The 22,129-nt window shown below is 42.3% G+C and overlaps 1 protein-coding gene across 3 annotated transcripts in view; it reads right to left on the reverse strand.

The window, feature by feature from the left end:
- Positions 1-22,129, reverse strand: part of GLI3 (GLI family zinc finger 3) — a 257,696-nt gene that overhangs the window by 211,977 nt on the left and 23,590 nt on the right. For 2 of the 3 annotated variants that reach the window (XM_088476046.1, XM_088476045.1), the window contains exon 2: positions 9,888-10,038. The exons of the other annotated variant lie outside the window; for it this stretch is intronic. In XM_088476046.1, coding sequence (XP_088332172.1) covers positions 9,888-10,011 — 124 coding nt within the window. In that variant the 5' untranslated portion in view covers positions 10,012-10,038. The remainder of the gene's footprint in view (positions 1-9,887; positions 10,039-22,129) is intronic. 3 annotated transcript variants of the gene reach the window in all.

Genomic DNA, 22,129 nt, shown 5'->3' on the forward strand with positions numbered 1-22,129 from the left:
GATGCAAAGAAGAAACATTTTTTTTAAAACTTAGTATATTATAAATGTATTCAGTCTGTAGTACTGCTTTCTTATTAAAACCCCAAGATATGGAACAAGCTTGCTTTTAATTAAATCAAATGAAAGCCAAAATGTTATTGTGAAAACCTGTAAAAGTTAAATCACCCTAAGTAGAAACAGATTTCAGTTTGAACCTATTCTGGGAAAATATATATTTTTAACGATAATATAAGAGGGTTAAAACATACCCACAACTTAATTGCTGTAACTCCAACTCAAAACTTTAGAAGTAAAATAAAGCTAAAATAATAATTTAAAAAAAAGAAAAATATAAATTTACTTTTGCTTTAGCAGCTATAAAAATGAAATGGCAATGGAGTTAATGTAATAAGAAAGAATACATGTAAAATGCTGCAAAACTTCTGTTCCCAATCAATCACCAGAGATCAGTGACTTCATTAAAGCCTTTGATCACAGATCTTCTTTCAAGCACTGAATAGTGGATGAGTTGACCCATGCTAGCACAAAGAATGGTGAAACACCTAAGAGACAATTCAAAGTGAAATATGAGAAGTCCAAAACATTTCCCCGCAGAAAAAACATAATAACATGTCACATTCCAGGAACTGGGGCACATAAAGAGAATGTTTGGATCTTATTATCGAAAAATAATAATTAAAGTTAATTTCAGTTTTATAAATAAAAATATAACATTATTTTCAGTTTTCCTTCCTTTGCTGTATGAAGGTGACTGTGTTTATTTAATCTTTGGTTGTACTTCTACTTGCACATCCCTTGTTCACATCAAATCTAATTGTTACCTAGCAGAAAAATCCTGTGTATTATCGTCCTCATCAAATGATCAATGAGTTCATTAATAAGACCTATAACAACACTGACATGTCATCGACACTGTTTTGAAAGATGATCCAGGCTCCCAGCTCCGCAAGCCAAGGTCTAAGATTCTCTGTGGCAGCTTGGAGCCCATTCAATATTTTTCTCAGACAGAGGAAAGTGAAAATCCATTTTCAAACCAATTTCAATTAGGATCTGAGAGCTGTTATCACAGGTGTCGCAGAATGGGTCCGTTAGGGGAAATGTCGCTTATCCATTCTGAAATGAAACCTTATCGGGGCTACAAATATGGCAAAGGACAGACTATCTGTAAATTACTTTTCATCCAGGGTTAACTCAGCTTTAAGTTCTGTCATGTGTGATTCTTTCAATCCACTTGCAATAATCTAATGAGTAACTAGATGCCGCATGCAGGCGGCTGTTATTCTCGGCAGAGGGCTTCCCTTCCTACAGTGTTAAAATGCAAATAACCAGAGGCCAAACAAGCCAACTTACTTAGCTACATCACAGAAAGCCTTTATACCTTATTATGGGGAATAAAAGACTTGCATTCTGAAGTCGGTCTCCGCCCCTCATTGCATTCCTGGTGATTTTTCAATTGCAAACTCCAGGGCCCAAGTTATTTCATTAATTCAGCACCCAAGTAGTGAGGCTTTTCTCTCAAATCTTTCAGGCTCCTTTTAGCAAATTATCCCATGACGGTGGATTTATTCAGCCAAAGACCCCCGGACTTTGAGAAGCAACAAAAGAATCAAGAGACTTTCTGGTCCACCTGCCTGGCGAATGATGAGGCAGGGAAAAGCCTCCCCCAGAGAAACCAATCAAACCATTGTGTGGCACAGTCAGAGCTCTTCAACTGTCAAGCCAGGAGAGCAGGGAAAGAGATGAAAGAACACAGGATGAAGCTACCATTTACACAACCATGTGGGAATGGTCTCCAAAGATTTCATAATTGGAATCGAACTTAACTTTTCCTCTTCTTATAAAAAAAAAAAAACTGCATCACTCACTTAGACCTTAAGAGAACGTCTTGGCAATACCCTACCCCACATAAACTGAGAGAGTTAATATATATAAGGACTGGCAATGCATCGACTCCAGCTTGTGGTAAAGTGTGTTAAGCAAAAAGCTTTCTGACATATGTGAGGAATCAGTGACAATTGTTCACTTTTCTAAAAAGTGGTAATTATTTTGTAATTATAATTGTAATTATTTTTTCATGTTAGTAAGATCTTTAGAACCAAGTTATATTCTTTATGTCCTTTGATACTATTGTTATTTCCCAGTTTATTTATTTACTCCTACTCTATAAAGACACAGAATTTGTCTTCTATAATTAAATGTTACCTGTTCAGCCATTAACATTTTCTTGACATTTCCTTTTCACCTCAATGATCGTGACTCCAATTGCTAGAATATGTGAGATGTTCTGGCTATCGTTGAAATATATTGTAGCAATCACAGTGCTGAGGTCATGAGTTCAATTCCCAGCCATGACCCATTTGTGCGGAGTATGCACTAGCTGATGTACCCGGTTTCACCCAGGCAGACCTTAGATATTTCCATTGCCTTCATCCCATCTTAACTGATATGTTTAGTTAATTTTATTCCTTTGGCGTAATGTCACTTTAACTCCCCTATTTGAATATTTTGTACTGCACTGCAGCCCCACCTCTGGAGCCGCCACTTATCCCAGACAATGAGCTTGATAGTCTTGCAGTGCTTGGTCCATGTAACTTTGTCACCCAATAACCTCGTTGAGAGGAAACATTATACCCCTTTTCCCTCCTTAGGAGTCGAATTTAGAAAAATCCCTGCTTAGTGGGTGCTTACGTCATGAAAGGAATATACTGCCCGAATTTAATGTTTCTAGATCCAGGGGTTTAGTCTGGGCGTTTATGAAGCAGCCAGTCAGGAATTTCAACAGGGGGAGGAATCATTATACCCCTTTTCATCCCCTTAGGAGTTGAATTTCAAATAATGGAGCCACACCAGATGCCACCATAAATGCTGCCAACCATCACTGGCAGTTGGTGTGGCTCCAGTATTGGATAGCGCTGCAGCCCCACCTCTGGAGACGCCTCTCGTCCCAGACAATGAGCTTTCAGTCCCACAGCTCTTGGGTCATGTTGCTTTTTCATCCAGTCATCTTGGTCGAGAGAAAACATTTGACCCCTTTTCACTCTCTTAGCAGTCAAATTTAGAAAAATCCCAGGCTTGGTGGGTGCTTACGTCATGGAAGGCATACACTCCCCAAATTTCATATTTCTAGGTCCTGGGGCTTGGGCTGGGTGTTAATGAGTCAGTCAAGACGTTGCACATGGGGAGGAAACATGTTACCCATTTTCACCCCCTTAGGAGTCGAATTTAGAAAAATCCCTGCTTAGTGTGTGCCTATGTCATGGAAGGCATATACTCCCCGAATTTCATGTTTCTAGGTCCAGGGGTTTGGGCTGGGCATTGATGAGTCAGTACATTATATAAATGTAGCATGAATCCAGCACTCATATAAGTTTATAAAGTGTAACACTTGCCAGGTTGCCTTCCAACACAGTCCAAAGACGAATATGTAAAATAACAATACTAAATGGCGGCACTCCAGGACTTAAAAAATGTGAGCTACACACAAATTAATTTCAACTTTTCAGTAAGAGTTTACTCTTGTCAAGGATCCTATATATCAATTGCTAGAAAATATAAAATACATTGTACATTGAAACGTTGGCCAGTTGGAGAACATTGTAACCCCTGAGTGCCAACACTGCTGCTGATATACTACTGGGACTAGTTCGCTACTTGGAGGGCAAAGGGTGAAGTTATTTTCAAGTACAGTAAGTGCCAAATACCTGCATTTTTTATATAAATTGTTACATGTTTCTTACTGCTCACCCTCTCCTCTTCTGTATCTGCCACTAACCTGCACACTTGCATGCCGCTGCCACTTCATATGGGGTTTTTTGCTTTCCCCACCATGTATTCCCTATCTACTATGTTTGTTTATTTGCTTTACGAATGGACATAATACCAGCTGGCACATGCACACGTGCATCAACGTGATGACATCATTTTTGCCAGCACTTGGTTTTATTATATAGACATATGTATCACAGAGCTTGTGAGTGGGAGGACCAGTCACAAACCTCTATCAACAATTGAGGCTCCTGATCGGTCTCATACACCACCTCCTCCACCATGTAAAGATGCTAGCTTAATTAATTGCTTTGCTTGTTCTGTTTTACAAAAAACAGCTGCATTTGGCAGCTTTTGGAAAGGAGGTAGTAGTGGGAATGCAGCTTTAATGACAAATATATTTTAAAATACTTTTTTTTAGCTTTTATGACAACAAATGCATTATTACTAACAAAGCCGCTGATTGATTAACTCAAATTTTATATTCGCAATACAGATGTGTCCTCATATAGCTAGCCTCAGTATGCCATGCATCGCGAGACGTCTGGTGCGAGTGAACTGCTCCGAGCGGTGTAGCCTAGTGACTTTTTCTTTAAAGTTGTGTCTATACCAGAGACGCCGGCCTGCGACTTTAGCTTTACAGTTTTAAATATGTAAAGTGGCAGATGAAGCACGGAATTTGGAGTGAAAAAAGACACGGCCGCTGCATCATAGCAGCACTTACTGATACAGATTCAGGGGTTTATTACGAACTGTCGTTGTAAAATGTGACACTTCTGTTTGTGTTTATGCCCGATATTTAAAAAGGGCAGTGCTTTTACTAGCAAGACTCGGCTAATAAAAGCATTGCCACTTTCGATATCGGGCATAAACACAAACAGAAGTGTCATATTTTACAACTCGACACTTGTACGATACCTGCAATGAGGAGAAGGGCTGCTTGGAGCGGCTACAGCAATAGTGTTTGAGGACTCATCTGTAGATCGATGTATTTCAAAAATATGCACACTGTACTGCAATTTTGGAAACACAGATGGTATAATTGGGTTTAGAACATTACTATCTATAAACTCTAGTAAAATACTATCTAGTGGTGTGAGAGAGGGTTGCAATACGAAGGAATATGGTATAACAGGAAATGTATCTACAGGATGTGGATTGGCGATGATTAAACATTCATCCCTCAATACACAAGGATTTGCAGTGAAAAGTTGACCTTTTGTAACCCATGGCCCTCAGAGGGTTCTGAGGTATGTCGGATTTACATTGTCTGTTTAAAAGAAGATTGTTTATAAGTAAGGAGGTAAGAAAATGTGGAAGAAATCTCCCATTTACTCATATGTCAACACCAGTGTCATGTTGCACAATCATTAAGATAAGCTTCTAGGGCCCCTAACTACCTGCTCAGATCTACCCAAGAACATACAAAAGGACTGATTTTTAAGCAAGGATATGATTATAATCAATGCTTTATTTATTAAGGCAGCATTGAAGTTTAACAAGAAATATTAAATTACAATTGTATGAAGATAAGTTCAAATGTAGACAATGAAGGCCAGGGAGCACCTGGTGCTCAAAGAAATGACCTAAACTTAAAAGCTGTTTCACCTTAGAAACATCAGTTTTCTTTTTATTAAATATTTTTGTAAAGGCCCTGATCAAATAAAATAATGTAAACAGTCATGGCATACTTTCCACTCTCTAGTGTTCCAATATGATATGATGCCTAACAATAAGAACAAGTAATATGAGTTATATTTAACATAGTTTTTTTAATTTATTAACTTTTTAGAGAAACTAGAACAATTATTGTTGGACCCTTTTAAACCTAAAACTGGGTACACACCTATACAATCGTCAGACCGATCACCCGACATCAGCTGAATGGCTCGATGATTGTATATGTGTGTATGCAGGAGCATAAATACGCTCCTGCAAACGGTTGGATGGGGAAGCCACATCTTATGAGCAGTTTAATATTTAAACTGCCCGACCTCCCGATCTATTGAAGAACATACATACTGAGCTATTTCTAGCTCAGTGTGTACAGGCCGAGATAGTGCGTACCCAGCTTATTCCCAAAGAAGCTGTCACCAAAGCATAGTGTGTAACAACAAATGCTTTGTACACTGTGGGGCTGATGCAGAGTTGCAATTTGAGGACTGATTGAGTGGTTGTCTGGGATGAACATGCTACATAGCTGAGTGCACGCTCTTACTTTTGATTTTGAGTTATACACATCTCAGTCACATCTGCACTAGCATCCGAATGGCCATAACTAAGTAGTAAAGAGGCGTTCGCACGCAGGCTAAGCTTGGTGAGGGAGTGTAGTCAGAATGGCAAGCTGTGCTTACTTGTGAGGATGCAGAGATCTGTCTGATTTCAGACGCACCTCTTGCAGCAAGGACATGACTGGTGCAAGTGTGCACTGCTAATTCTGACAGCAATGAAAAAAAGCATATGGATAGTTGTGCCAGCTTCCTCCAGAAGTGGGTACTGCACTGTGTGATAGCATGACTGTCAGCACACCCTCTGCAGCCTGGAGAAAGGGAGCATTCACAAACCTGATTTATTTATATATTTATTTAAATACACTGTAGATAAGGCACTATGTAGATAAGGCACTAGGTAGTAAAGCAATACTATGGCAATGGAGAACCAGGAGAAAGGTCCTTCCTAAATTAGTTCTGGTTTCATGTCTCTATATCAATCTAGATTGTAAGCTCAAGGAGAGTTCTCTGCCATTATGTAAGGTATGGCCACACCATGTTGCAAATATATATATATATATATATATATACATATATATATATATATATATATATATATATGGAATTTTTTTTATTACAGCCACAATAGTTACATAGTTATTAAGCTAATTACATATTTCTACAGTAACTGCCTATATTAGTTCTTGTGCATTGCAGTTTCAAAGCTTTCTCTGCAGAGAACCCTTTCCACAGCAATAGTTAATTCTATAGCTATCCCACTATACATGTTAAACTTACTAGTCTATAGATGCAGGGCACAAAATCTAAATCACTTTTTTTTTAAATTTACTACATTGCTTTCAGCAATACACTGCTATCGGAACAGTTTGTAAAGTCTTAAAAAGTTAGAAATGTTTGACTGTACTAAGCAAAGTTCTCTAACGACACGTAGAGTAAGTAAGTCATTTGGTCCAAGCGCTTAATTCAAATTCATTTTGTATAATCTTATTTGAATCAAGACATCTGTCATCCATAACAGTATTTTGGGGTTAATAGCACTATTATACAACACACCAGATAGCATCTTTCTATATATAGAGATATAGAATATATTAAAAACTTTGCCTTCTCATTGTCGCCAAAGTTTTTTTGGGGACCAACATGTTTCATTCTTGGATCTAATTTACAAAGCTCAAAAAGTGCAGCAGAAGATCTTCTTTGATAAGAAAATGTATATTTGGTCTCTTGTCTTTCTATTATTGACATACCTAAATAATTTTATAAAACTAAACAACAAAAAAAACACCTCTATATACATGCATATACAACAGAGAAGAAAGTAGGAATAACACAATACATACTATCAGGACAGTGCCGTAACAGAGCTTAAATGCTCCCTGCGCCCACCCAACCCCCTGAGCGCCCCAACGCCATGACGTTGCGTGCATGACGTCCTTACGTCGCACAGAGGAGATGGGATGGGCAGCCCTGGTAAGTGGAGCGCTGACCAGAGCGTCCTAAGGATGCTCGGATCGGGTGTACAGCCTTGAGCGTCTAAAGGACACTGCGGCAATGCAGAAGCGTTCCTGGTTGCAGGGTGCCATTCCAGGCACCCTGCCAGTCAAAAGTAAGGGCTGTGGTGCGACAATGGTGATGTCCAAGGAAACCTGCACTCTGTGCGTTGGTACTGGACACACATCCCAAGTTAAGGCCTGGCAGTAAGATATGACATATGTGCTGTTTTCATGATATGATATTAAATGATATGTGGCATGCCTATATTCTGTGTGCAACTGCAGGTGTATCTGCATGCAAAATGATACGTTACATTGTCAAATCCGCTGACAATGTAACGTAGTATTTTGCACGCAAATACACCCTCAGTCGCACACAGAGTATAGGCAATATAGGCATGCCGCATATAATTTTAATCAGCAGAAGCTGTTTGCGCGTCCTGTTCACATCACATTGTGAATAAGATGCATTTGAAGGTATAAAGTCACACAAAAAGATGCTCTGCGCTGCCGAGCTGCACAACGATCACACGTAATGTTTAACGCAACTTGTAGCGCAGACTGGTAAGATGTATGTGGAAATATAAAGAGAAGAATGAAATTCGAATTTGAGTGAGCTCAAGGATTTCCAAATCTATAGAGAAACAGTAATGCGAATCTAAACAACATGTGGCTTAATTTGAGTAGTGTGTTCTCAGGGATCTCTGATGAAATAGCAGAGCAACAAAACGCATTGATGGTTACTACTGGTTGGATCAAGTCTCAGAATTAAAGCATCCACTTGGAGCTCGCATCCAGATCGAAGTGAAGTATATCATCCCATTCATCAGACTTTTATGTTCACCAGATATGCCTATAAAAGCTGTTTGGAGCTGTAATTAATGTTTTGATGAATAAAATGGTATTTATATACTACACTGTGGTAGGCCTTGGGGCACTGTCTTGGCGTTTTTGGTGTGGAGGCTAATTACAGCAAGATCACTAGGGAAGAATGATTCTACCAAATTAAAGCAGGTTTGAAAGGAGGAGAGATTCTTGATAGGAGATATCAGATAAGCATTTATTGATTTACTAAATTAGGCATATTACCATCTTAATTATACCAATTGGGTCCCTATTTACTACACTGTAAATGCCTTCCTGTGGTGTTTGTCTAAGATGCAATGATACATAATTGTCATGGTCTCAGCCAAGGTCTATTTGATCAGTAAACATTTTTCTCATCATTTATTACAGTTTTATAACTGTATGGTCTGATACAATCAGCAGAATACCAGGTAAAATAAGTTAATGTTCTTACTTTATTCAGTAATGGGTAACACATGGACTTCCATGGCTCATTTTTGCTTTGTTGCATCCATTAGGATGCTGTTGCAGTTGTAAGATGTTTAGATTTGTCATTATATCCAGTATATGTGGTGACGGTCGTGTGTTACAAATAGGTGTCTACTTGTTTTTATTAAGGGCAAATATAACACACCCACTCGATTAGAAAATGCTTCTGCAATTAGGCCCTGATTCAGAGCCGGACGCTCTGACCAGAGCGCTCGCTCTGAATCAGGGCCCACCTCCATAATTATGGAGCGTCCTCCTGGACGCTCGTATACCTGTGGGTCACCACCCACAGCCTATACGAGCGTGCAGGTTGATGGTCGCGATGGTCTTGACCATCGCGACCATCGCCACTGCGAGCCGGAGCCTGCGGTTGAGTTTCTCAACCGCAAGGCCCGGAGTGATTCTGGCTCTATCAGAGCCAAAATCACTCCCACTGACATCACTGGTGATGTCAGTGGGCCGGCTTCTGACGGTAGGCGTTCCCTTGGGAACGCCCCCGTCTGGGAGGCACGCCCCCGGCACGCCCCCGGCACGCCCACCAAAGGGGGCGTGTTGTCAATCAACATCGACAGCACGCCCCCTTTGATCAGACACAACGAGCGAAGGAAAGTCCTTCGCTCGTCGCGTCTCGCGCATGCGCACGACGGAGCTCCCTCCATCGTGCGCATGCTCAGTGCACACCATCGACCCACTTGCGAGCGGACAGCCGCTCGCGAGTGGGTCTGAATCAGGCCCTTAGTTTCTTCCTAAAGGCAGTCAGAGTGCACTTCCTGTGTGATGGGCAAAGGATCATGGGACATAGAGTGTGACTTTTGCAGCTTACAGATGTGTTGTCTAAATCATATCAAACATCGAATTATTCTAAACGTTGCGCGACAGATCCTTTTCTACCAACAAAAAGTAATGATATCATTCAAAATGATTCGTAATAATGCACTTACAACGTCTGGAAAATCCTCTCATTGACACCACTGTCTCACAGTTATTAATCAGACAATATCTGGCACATACATACATATATGGTAATGCTGGGAAGTAAATGGTTTCAGTGCTTTGCACTCACCATTGGAAGTTGTGCTGGAGGCAACTGCCTTCTCACTCACGTCTGTCCGAGTGTGGCCCTTCACTAGGGCATTCTCTACTTTTTTCTTTTCACTCATGGTAGTGCTGTGAGACTGTGCTTCCATGTTGACTTCTCATTACTTACAACCTCCCTGTACAAAGCAATGCAAAATATATAAGGATTTCAGTTTTAGAACACAGGAAAACATTAGTAAGATGTCACAAAAAAATCTTAGGAATTTTTCAGCATCAGTGCATCCTGTACATTGCTATTGGATTAGGTTACATCACAATGTTAATATTTTCTGTCACAGAAACTTGCTGTGCACTGGCTAAAAGCAAGAAAGTTGAAAACATTATATTTATATATGAAGAAAACAAAATAAAATAAATGAAATAGCTTATCAATTATAGCAGATACGTAATAATATTTAATAGTAATCCAATACAATAGCTCCAAGACTTAAATCTCACTTCACAACACAGCATTTTCTGTTGGGCGTAATTTTTTCCTATGCACACCAGAAAGATGCTCCCTGTGCATGTGATGCATAATAAAAGAAAGCTATAATATCTGCTAAAAGGGGTATGTCTGCCTGTAGTACTGTTCCTAAATGTCTGCAAATTTCACAGTGCACAGGCCCACAAAAACATCAACAGTAAGTAAGTGTAGTCACGTAATGACTGCATCTCACAAGACCATTGTCAGACTGTACTAATGAATGATGTCTGATATAGCTGCTAAGCCCATGATCTGATGTACTAGGCAGCAGCTTGCCCAATATTCAAAACAGCAATAATGTAAACTATTAAAACGGGTGAGATTTGCAATATTTTTGTCATTTAAAATTTTGGGGTCAAACCCGCCGAAAATTAGCAGCTAGTAAAAGCCACCTCAACGTAAATCTATCCCTGAGTACCAAACAGCTGGATCTTATAGATTTGGCATGCAAATACATGGCCAAATATGACAAAGTTCTAAAAAGGTTACTTATTATTATTATTATTATTATAATTATTATCCTTTATTTATATGGCACCACAAGTGTTCCGCAGCGCCTTACATAGTACATAAACAAATAATTTTACAGTACAATGCAATATAGGACAAGGACATGGATAATATACATTGCTACATTAGTGACCATAACACCTAGATATGCAACAGAGCGTAAGCAACCAAGTGTTAGGTGCCCTGGTGGGGGGTAAGAAGTAGATGAAAGTAAAGTAAGGAGAAGCACAAGAGAGTAGAGGCCCTGCTCGTAAGAGCTTACATTCTAAATGGGATGGGCAGACAAACAGGTGTGACACAGATGGGGTAAACAGGGAGGAAAGAGCATGTTGCAGCAAGTTAGAATGTGTTAAGCTATATCATTGGGAATATTGTTAACAGATCTACTGTAATAGCCTTTTAACTTCTAAATGATGATAACACATTTTGTTTAATAACTTAATGAGTTTGATATAGCAATAATAGTTTATGATAGCTTTTGTGACTGCAATGCCTGACTTGTGTGCTGTATGACCAAAATTAAATCTTTTCACTACTGTATTGGTGAAACTTGGAATACGTTTGGGCTATCCTTGTAGCTTTGCTTTATAGCTTGTCTACAAGTGCAGTTTTCATGTTTTTGGGGTTTTGTTTGCATTCAAACACTAGTGGTGATGTACAAGGAAAATAGTACTAGAATGTTATAGATTTTTTGTTTAGAGCATTCATGGCTCTAAACATAATGCCAAAATTATTTTTCCCATTGCAAAGCAGCACTTAAGGAAAATGTATGCACGTGATTAGGTGATTAGATGTGCCATAATTGAAGAGTACAAAATGCCTATAATATGCTTAACTCTTATTATTGTTTATGTGTAAATGCAATCAATTTAAAAGCAAAAAGACAACCAAACACAGCTCCTATTAACCAAATGACAAGTATATCCGTATACATAAACATACTACTGAGCTGTGAATTACTGTTGGGGATTAGGAAAATAAACAAATGTCATGTAGATCACCCATGCATAAAGCATCAGTCTTCTGCAAGAAGAGCATGTTTTACCTGATAAGACCTGGAGAGAAGATGGGCTTTTTATCACTCTAAGGACAGTGTTGATGGCTACAGTGTTTCTCAGCTTTTTACACAGTGCTGATTTAACTAGGATGAGAATCTTTTTTTTGTACAAGCAAATATTTATACTGTAAAATGATGTATGAGTATGGTCTCAGTAATATTAATACTCATAATAATAATATATGAGATAATGCATTACATTAAAAACGTAAATGAACAGTTTTGTAGCCATCTCGATATACTTATATTTCACAGTAGGGAATGTGTTATTACATATAACATACCAATCTAATAGACTACACAAATAGGCATGCTGAAAGAGCTACAGACTGACAAAAGACATAGACCAGCGGTTTCCAAATTTTGTGCCATGGCATCCTGAGTGATAAAACTTGTTGTGTATGATAATGGTGCTCCAGCCAATCAGCTCCCAACTGTCATCTGTTTGAAAAATGACAGTTGGGAGCAAATTGGCTGAACACCATTTATCACACGCAACAAGTATTATCACTCCTTGTGAATGATAAAACTCATTGATAAATGAGGCTCATAATGAGAGTACTCTGCCGCTCTTACTGGTATATTTACTAAAGTGCAGGCTTTTATTATTGGAAATGTTGCCCATAGCAACCAATCAGATTCTAGCTATTATCTTCTAGAAGGTGCTAGATAAATGTTAATTAAAATCTTATTGGTCGCTATCAGCAACATCTCCACTTCTAAAAACCCGCATTTTAGTAAATATATCTCTGTGAGTTGTAGCATCATCTCAGATCACAGTGGTCCTTTCCCAAATCATGAAACTCTCCTCTACATCCTTATTTCCTCCTTTGCTGTTTGGTGTGGTAGGCAAAGCTAGCACTAGTGGCTGCCATCAGAAGTGACATGGGAAACCAGAAACGCAACCGTGTCCACCACCACGTAAATAAACCTAAGGATGACAGGTAAGCACAATATTCTTAATCTAATCATTTTTGCTGGGAATGCCAATAAGACAATCTTGGCCTAGGGGTGCCAAGTAAAGATTACCAAGACTTTAGGGTGAAAGTCTGGGAACCACTTTGATTTACTGATATTAGCATTGACAGGGAAAGATTCAAACTAAGCTCTCCTGGTCACGCTTCCACATTGTTATAACATTGCTAACCATTCCGACACCACTGTACAGACGGAGACAAGGACGGTGACGGCTAGTCAGTAACTAAGAAGTTACATTATCAAAACTTAATTAACTATGCTACATTTGCCAGCCTGCATAAAATCATGAGCAGAACTGCAGCCAGTAGTAATGGAGAAGGCATGTCTAACATTATACCATCTCAAGGCAGGGAAATATGTTTCACAGTTATTTATGCACCTATATGTATAATAAGTCTGTGGTGTAGGGACAATATATCAGATACAGTGGGAGATTTATCAAAGCTTGGAGAGAGATAAAGTGGAGAGATAAAAGTACTAACCTATCAGCTTTTAACTGTAATTTTTCAAACACAGCCTGCTGGAAAATATATGCTGACCAGCCTTGGGGTATAAACGCCTCTAGGCATATAAAATGTTTTGCTCAATTCTTTCTATTACTCAGTGCACAATAACAGTATCAGTATCACTAACTCTATATTTTACAATTAGTAACATCTATTGAAATCTCCAGTAGACAATAGAAAAGTTATTGGGGCACTGCTATGTCTAATGAGCCCCATACACCTGAGCCGCGATTACCCATTCTGCCGACGCCACCCCGATCCACGGATCAGCGACTAAAACTGGCGATTCGTGGACATCGATGATCGTCGATCCGTCAACGGATCTGGGATATTGGACATATCACATTTCCCTGACTCGCCGTTTCCGACCATTTTATGGTTGGGATCTGTGAATCGAGATTTTTCAACATGTTGAATATCCCAGGAATTACGGAAATCCGTCACAAATGTATGGGCCCTTTAGTCTTATGCGGTGAGCAGAAAATGCTTTAGTTATTATTACATGTATTTTATATGATTTATTGATTGTTTTTCTTAGTTCTACTTCTGAAAATCTACATCTTTTGTTAAACAACACCAATCATTCTTCATATACTTTATAACGAACCTGAAAAGTTGGGAACTACATATAATACATAAATAATTGTTCCAATGGTGAAATAGAACATAGAAATGATCTATGACTATGGGGTCTATTTACTAAGCAGTGTTAGGAAACAGAGTGAAAAGTGATAAGAAAGTGATAAGGTGCCAGCCAATCAGCTCCCAACTGTCATTTTTCAAACACAGCCTGTGAGATGACAGTTGGGAGCTGATTGGCTGGCACCTTATCACTTTTCACTCTGTCTCCTAACACTGCTTAGTAAATAGACCCATAAATATTAGTACAAATAGCTAGAAGGTCATTGCAGGTCTAAAATTTAGAGATGTGCGCCATTTTTGCTGGTTTTGGCTTTGGTTCTATTTCGTCAGCTGGTTTTGGTTTTGCCAAACTGCTGTGACTGGTTTTGGTTTTCAGGTTTTTTTCCCAAAAAATTTACAAAAAAAGCTAAAATCATTAACCTCAATAACATTAATTTCCAGTCATTTCCACTCAATTTGGATCACCTCACAGCTCACAATATTGTTCACCAATATAGGCCAAAGGCTGGCTGGCTAGACTAAGCAATAGAGCAGCGGCACAGTTATTTCTGTTTAAAAATGTTTTGCAAATAAGTAATGAGATCAATCAGCCTTTTTGTTGAGCAGTTCCCTAAAATCTCCCCAACCATAAAAACCTGCAGGTTGGATACAATGCAGGTTACAGTGCAGGTTGAATAGAGTGTGGGTCGGATACAGCGCGGGTCACATACAGTCCTGGTCGCATACAGTGCTTGATACAGTGTGGGCTGGATACAGTAACAGTTTGGATACAGCGCAGGTTGGATACAGCACTGGTCGGATACAGCACTGGTCTGATATAGCACGGGTCTGATACAGTGCGGGTTGGATGCAGCGCGGGTTACAATGTAGGCCAAATACAGTGCGAGTTTGATACAGTGCAGGTTGGCTACACCAATGGCGCACTTACTGTGACAGAGGGTGCTGGCGGTGTCGGCAGTGCAGGTGGTGTTAGCCGACTGGGGATGGCGGCGGTCTCCTCAGTGCAGGAGTGCTGGTGGTGTTAGCAGTTCAGAGGCCAGGCAGTGTTCTCCATGCTGGGGTTTCAGCAGTGCAGGGGTGCCGGTGGTGTTGGCTGTGCGGGGGTGGCGGCAGTGTCCTTAGTGTGGGAGTGCTGGCGGTAGCCGCAGTTCGGGGGTGCTGGCGCTGTCGGCAGCACAGGGGTGCTGGCAGTGCGTGGTCCGGCGGTGTTCCCCGCGCTGGGGTGCCGGCGGTGGCGGCAGTGCGGGGTGGCGGAGGTGTCCTCAGTGCAGGAGGGCTGGTGTGATGGCAGTGCAGGAGTGCCAGAAGTGTTGGCAGTGCAGGACGGCCAGCAGTGTTCTGGCTGTGAGGTTGCCGGCGGTGTCCTCAGTACAGGGTTGCTGGCTGTGTTGGCAGTGCTGCAGTGCGGCGATGTCGGTACTGCAAGTGGTGCCAGTGGTGTCGGAAGTGCGGGTGGCGGTGTCCTCTGTGTGGTGGGTGCCGCCATCTTGGGTCAAGTTGCCCCTTTGAAGTCTATGGCGCCGATTGGGACTTTTTAAAATTGGTACCCGAGCCAAAACCACAAGATCCAACAGCGGGATCTCGAGGTTTTGGCTCGGGTAGGGATACAAGGCAGACAGGGAGATCTGACCTGTGGCTCACATAGCCTTGGAGTTCGGAGCAATTTGGATTCCAAGGAATCCGAACCGCTCATTTCTAGTAAAGTCTACAATTTATTATAACTGAACATACTGATGAAATACAAATAGTCTGTCAAATTGTCACGACTACTAACAGACATATTAGTTTATTTGTAAAACACTGAAGCATTACATGGGGAAAACTTTATGCAATAGGAAAAAGATCATGTAATTGCTCAGGAGTAATAGCTCAAAGACCAGCTATACAAGTATTTTATGTGATAATTTGCAATATAAACATTTATTTAAAGAAAAAGTACCTGAATTAGGGAAAATGTGATTTGTTTTTCATCCATCTGTGTGATAAAATGACTATTCTTGTCAAGGCCTGTTACTGCAGAGTATGTCACGGCTCTGAACTTTCATATAGGATAAACATTCTTTCCTTAATGCAAACATCTCTGGTCTCACTTCATCCAAGCATGGAGCAGCCATTTCTAATTCTCCTTCAGGCATGAAACCCAGTGGACAATTCATTCCAGACCCCTACTAAAACTTAATCCCTCTCATACCAGCAACTTGCCTACAGGTCTGTCTTTCTTTCAAGACCGTAAATGCGATTACAGTCGGGTTACTAGTATTATAATCCCCTCTATGATTAAAGTTTATTGTAATGCATTGAGCTGGACAGTGGCTCATCCCCAGCCAACATACTGTCCAATGAAGAAGGTGGTTGATATTGTACTAATGCTTTAGACCAAGCAAAAAAATTATATAATACTCTTTCAGTTATTTGCAGACAACACTAATATCGAATGTAGAGTTTAAAGAACAATATAAGTTATAGATGTTGGAGGTAATAAGCCACATAAAATCGTACTGTGTTTGCAAAATTTGTAAAACACACCAAACTACAAATGTCAGTAACACACTGGGAAAAAATATAAATTAGAAGACCTAGTCATGTATACAGTTTTAACGAACATTCACAGCCTACAAATTAGCGCTAGATAGATTAAAGTGAAAAGTAATATTAGGAAGTTGCAGAAAGTTTGTCTGAAACACTAGAAATAACAGAGAAAACAAAAACCAAATTTAATAGGATCTGCGCTGTATATGGAAAATAATGTTGTGGGTTCTATAATGGAAGAACAAATACACCAGAATAACAACAGGTAGCACATGTAAATTACATTTAATATATAATGTGTTTTAAATAACAACATATAAAAAAAAAAATTTGGATAAACTGAAAAATTATTCTATAGGGAAGTAGTAAAGTGCAGTGTTTTACCTGTACTCTTTACATAACATCAGGTCATCTTATACACACACATCCCGCAGAACATATCCTAACCCACTACTCCATGCTCCTTCCTCACTATCTACCCCTCTGTGTCGCCCCTGTCTGTCTGCCCTTCCCCTTTAGAATGTAAGCTCTCACGAGCAGGGCCCTCATCCCTCATGTGCTTCTCCTCCCCCTACTTATACTATCATTTACTCCTAACTCCCCACAACGGCACCTAACACCTGGTTGCTCATGTCCTGCTGCTTGTGTTATGCAGCTATGTTTATAACCATGTCCTTGTCCTGCATTGTTTTGTATTACTATTAACTGTTTTTCTTGTGTGCTCATTTATGTACTGTGTAAGGCGCTGCGGAACCTTTGTGGCGCCATATAAATAAAGGATAATAATAATAATAATAATAATAATAATAATAATAAAAATAATACTCTGTAAAATCAGAACCTAAAAGGCCCCATACACGGTGTAATATGCACCTTGCGATGCGATGGCCGATCCGACCCCCCAACTTAACGGGCGGTCCCCACCACCCGATATCCCGGCACCCCCCTCCTTCACCCACATATCGCTGCATGGGATCGATCTCTCAGATCAATTGAACATGAAGAAAAATCTGGAGGAGCGACGGACGGGCGATATCATGCCCACACACGGAACAATATAGCAGATATATCATTCAATCGGATTGGCTGCTATATCGCTCCATGTGTGGGGGCCTTAAGAGTCCCTTGGATTGTGGTGATGCCTTCCTGATGTAGCATGTCAAGCAGACAATGTTTATCTGCAAATGTGTATAGCCGTTTTTACCATCAGAAGTGTGTCCGGTCTTTAGGGAGCAAAGAAGTGGTGGCCACCTGTAATACTGATTCCACTACTTCCTCAGATCACGAAGGGAATACAAGCAGGAGACCGGCAGTCGGGATGCTAGCGGTCGGAAGACCGACAGCGCCATCCCGATGCTCAGAATCCCTACAGGGGCTCGGTAAGTATCCTAACCCTCCCCCCTTCGCCCCCTAACCCTAACCCTCCCCATTAGTGACTAAACCTAACCCTCCCCCCTTGGTGCCTAAACCTAACCCTCCCCCATTAGTGCCTGACCCTAAGCCTCCCTGGTGGTGCCTAAAACTAATCCCCCCTGCCCGCAGTTTAACCTTGTTTTTTACCACATGTACTAATGGTCGATTTGGTTTGCGATTTGCAAAACAAATTCGATTTGATTCGGTTTTGAACAGTGATTTGCTGTTCAATTTGACATGTTCATGTACAAATCGCACGGCAAATCCCACTTCAAACTGAACTGCAAATCCCCGACTGCATAGAACAGCTTCATGCTTTCACTTTCAGCATGAGCAGTTCGTTCTCACACAGATACATGCAGACATCAGTGAGATGCCTGCATGTATCTGACTGTAAAAAGTAAACAAATAGTTAAACTTTAGTTACCCTGCGGCTCTCCATTGAGTTCAATGGAGGGAGCCATTCATTGGGTGAGAGGCGGGGGCTGACCTCTCTCAGCCAATGAACGCTCAGACACAGACCTTCAAAGGAGGAAGCCGCGTCTGAGCGCTTCATTCGGGAAGTAATAACTATCTTGGTTAGGATGGTTATTGCTTAGTGCGAGGGTCGCGTTTTTCGTTTTGTTATTTTAAGAAGACCATGGATGCCTACTGGACAAGGGGACCACTCAAGGTAATATAGGTGAGTATGTGTGAGTGTGTGTGTATGTATGTATTAAACTTATACTGCGTAAGGTGTGTGTGTGTTTATTTCAACATTTCTTTACAGGTGAACTACAGGTCCCAGTGGGCCCTTAATGCCCGCATGCTGGTACTTCTGGTTCTCCAAGTACCAGAATGCGGGGGAGGCTTGCTGGGACCTGCAGTTCTACTGTAAGACAATGTTTAACATATTCTTTTTTTACACTACATTAACACAATCAACCCGCCACCCACTGACCAGTGGTGGCGGGGATAGCCCCGGGCTATCAGCCTAGGCTAGGGGTGCCCTGGAGAGGGGGACCCCTTTATTGGCCTGGGCTCACTAGTGGTCAGGGCTAATGCTGCAGCTGGGGGGCCCGGCTGTGGCATCAGGTCTTGTTATGTGAATTACAGGGAGACCCTACGCAAATTTTTTCCTGTAATTCCAGAACCAGCAGTGGTTCCCACAGCCCAGTGCTGGTTGAACTAAGTACAGGGAGACCCTACGCAATTTTTTCCCTGTACTTAGTCAACCAGGAATGGGCTTGCAAAGTCCGGGGCTGGTTCTGTTTTGGGGGTGGACCTCACGTCAATTTTTTTTAACATTTAACTCTTTATTTGCTTTTTACAGTCAGATACATGCAGGCATCTCACTGATGTCTGCATGAATATGTGTCAATCCGACTTGCTCATGCTAATCGAAAGCATGAAGCAGGTCTATTCATTTGGTGATTTGAAGTTCGATTTGAAGTCTGATTTTGAGGTCGATTTCAAATCGAATGATAGTAAATAAGTGTTTTGTGTGTTGGGCTATATAAAAAATATGAGATATGGTAAGAACTTACCCTTGTTATCTCTATTTCTACGAAGTCCATAGGGTTCCACAGGATACCTTGGGGTATAGGTGTGACGTCAGTCGCAGGGCACCAAAGAGTTAAGCTTTCAGCCTCCCAGGATGCACTAGGTCCCCCTCCTATACCCCGCCCCCAGGCCAAGGCACCTCAGTTAGTTACCAAGCCATAGGCCGGAGGAGGAGAAGGAAGAGAGAGAACAAAGATCTGGACACATACAAGAATCACATTCTCACCAGAGGGAGACGGAAAACCGGTGACCAGAGCAAAGCCCATCTGCAGCACAGGTGCGACAGGGCGGGAGTCCTGTGGAACCCTATGGACTTCGTAGAAATAGAGATAACAAGGGTAAGTTCTTACCATATCTCATATTTTCTACTTCAGGGTCCATAGGGTATCCACAGGATACCTTGGGGATGTCCCAAAGCAGTATCCTTTAAGGGTGGGGACGCTCCTGTGCAGAAAGGAGAATCCGCCGCCCGAAGGAAGCATCCTGAGAGGCGAAGGTGTCAAACCTGTAATACCTCACGAAGGTATGGACAGAAGACCACGTAGCAGCCTTGCAGATCTGAACTGCCGAGGCACCACGTCAAGCTGCCCACGAAGGACCCACAGACCTAGTGGAATGAGCCTTCAGAGAAGGAGGGACCGGTAGGCCCTCATGAAGATAAGCTTCAGAAATAGCCATACGGATCCAGGCTGCCAAAGTTTGCTTTGAAGCAGGCCAACCCTTTTTACAGAAGCCATAGAGGACCACAAAGCGTCCGACTTCCTAAACAAATAAGTGCGGTCCACATAAGTCCTTAAGGCCCGCACAACATCCAAAGAGGCCTCACCCACGGAAAGACCCGGTGAGTTAAAGGCCGGAACAACTATTTCCTCGTTAACCTGAAACTGGGAAACAACTTTGGGGAGAAACTCGGGCCGAGTGCGGAGCACTGCCCTGTTCCCATGAAAAAACCAAGAAAGGGGGTCTACAAGAAAGAGCCCCTAACTCAGAAACACGTCTGGCTGAAGCAACGGCCAGAAGGAAAACAGTCTTAGCTGTTAGCCATTTAATATCCACTGAGCCCAGTGGTTCAAACGGCGGTCCTTGGAGAGTCCTCAGGACCACAGCCAAATCCCAAGGCGCCACAGGTGGAACAAAGGGCGGCTGAATACGGAGAACACCTTGCATAAAGGTGCGCACATCCGGGATTGTAGCAATCCTACGGTGAAACCAGACAGATAGGGCCGAAACCTGTACCTTCAAAGAAGCAAGGCGAAGCCCATGATCTAGTCCCGCTTGCAGGAAGGCGAGAATCCGAGACAGACGAAACTCCCGCGGTGCATAACCTCTCGGTCGACACCACTGGAAGAACGTATGCCACACGCGATGGTATATCCTCGCGGAAGACGGTTTCCGAGCTCGTAACATGGTACACACCACAGAGCTGGCAAACCCCCAGGACCTCAGCATGGCCGTCTCAACAGCCACGCCGCCAAAGACAGCCGAGTCAGGTCCGGGTGAAGACAAGGACCCTGAGACAGAAGGTCCGGTCGTAGCGGCAACCGCAGAGGACTGTCCACGGACAGACCCTGAAGGTCTGAGAACCAGTGCCGTCTGGGCCACGCGGGAGCTATCAACAGGAGCGTCCCTCCTTCCTGTTTGAATTTCCGGATTACCCGTGGAAGAAGGGAGACCGGAGGGAACAGGTATGCGAACCTGAACGTCCACCGGACGGACAGAGCATCCACCAGAGACGCCCCTTCGTCTCTTGTGCGAGACCCGTACACCGGCAACTTGTTGTTGTGCCGGGACACCATGAGGTCGATTTCTGGAAGACCCCACCTGTCCACCAGTAGTTGAAAAACGTCCGGGTGCAGGGACCATTCCCCTGGATGAACGTCCTGGCGACTTAGAAAGTCCGCCTCCCAATTTAGCACTCCCGGGATGAAGACCGCTGATATGGCCGGAAGATTGCGCTCCGCCCAAACCAGGATCCGAGAGACCTCTACGAGAGCCGCCCGACTGCGAGTTCCTCCTTGCCTGTTTATGTAGGCCACGGTGGTAGCATTGTCCGACTGGACCTGCACCGGGTGACCCTGGAGAAACCGCTGTGCCTGCAGGAGAGCATTGAAGACCGCACGGAGTTCCAAGATATTTATTGGAAGCTCCGCTTCTGTCGGTGTCCACCTGCCCTGGAACAAGTGTGGACCCGAAACTGCTCCCCAGCCCCGAAGACTGGCGTCCGTTGTCAACAGGACCCAATTTGGAACCCAGAACGGACGTCCCTTGTTGAGGTGGGTCATCTTTAACCACCACGCAAGGGACAGGCGAACCTCCGGGGTGAGCACAATCGTCTGGAACTTCAGAGACTGAGGCAGCCCGTTCCACTTGGACAGGATCAGGTGCTGCAGAGGTCTAGAGTGAAACTGGGCGTATTCCACCATGTCGAACACCGACACCATGGAGCCCAGTAACCTCATCGCCGAGTGTAAGGACACCCGGCGGCTGTGCAGACAACTGCGCACCCTTGACTGTAAAGCAGAGATCTTGTCCTCCGTCACGAAGATCCTTTGCTGTCCCGAGTC

This window comes from Taudactylus pleione, unplaced genomic scaffold, assembly GCF_031769625.1.
Source record: "Taudactylus pleione unplaced genomic scaffold, aTauple2 ptg000181l, whole genome shotgun sequence".
Classification (NCBI taxonomy): Eukaryota; Metazoa; Chordata; class Amphibia; order Anura; family Myobatrachidae; genus Taudactylus; species Taudactylus pleione.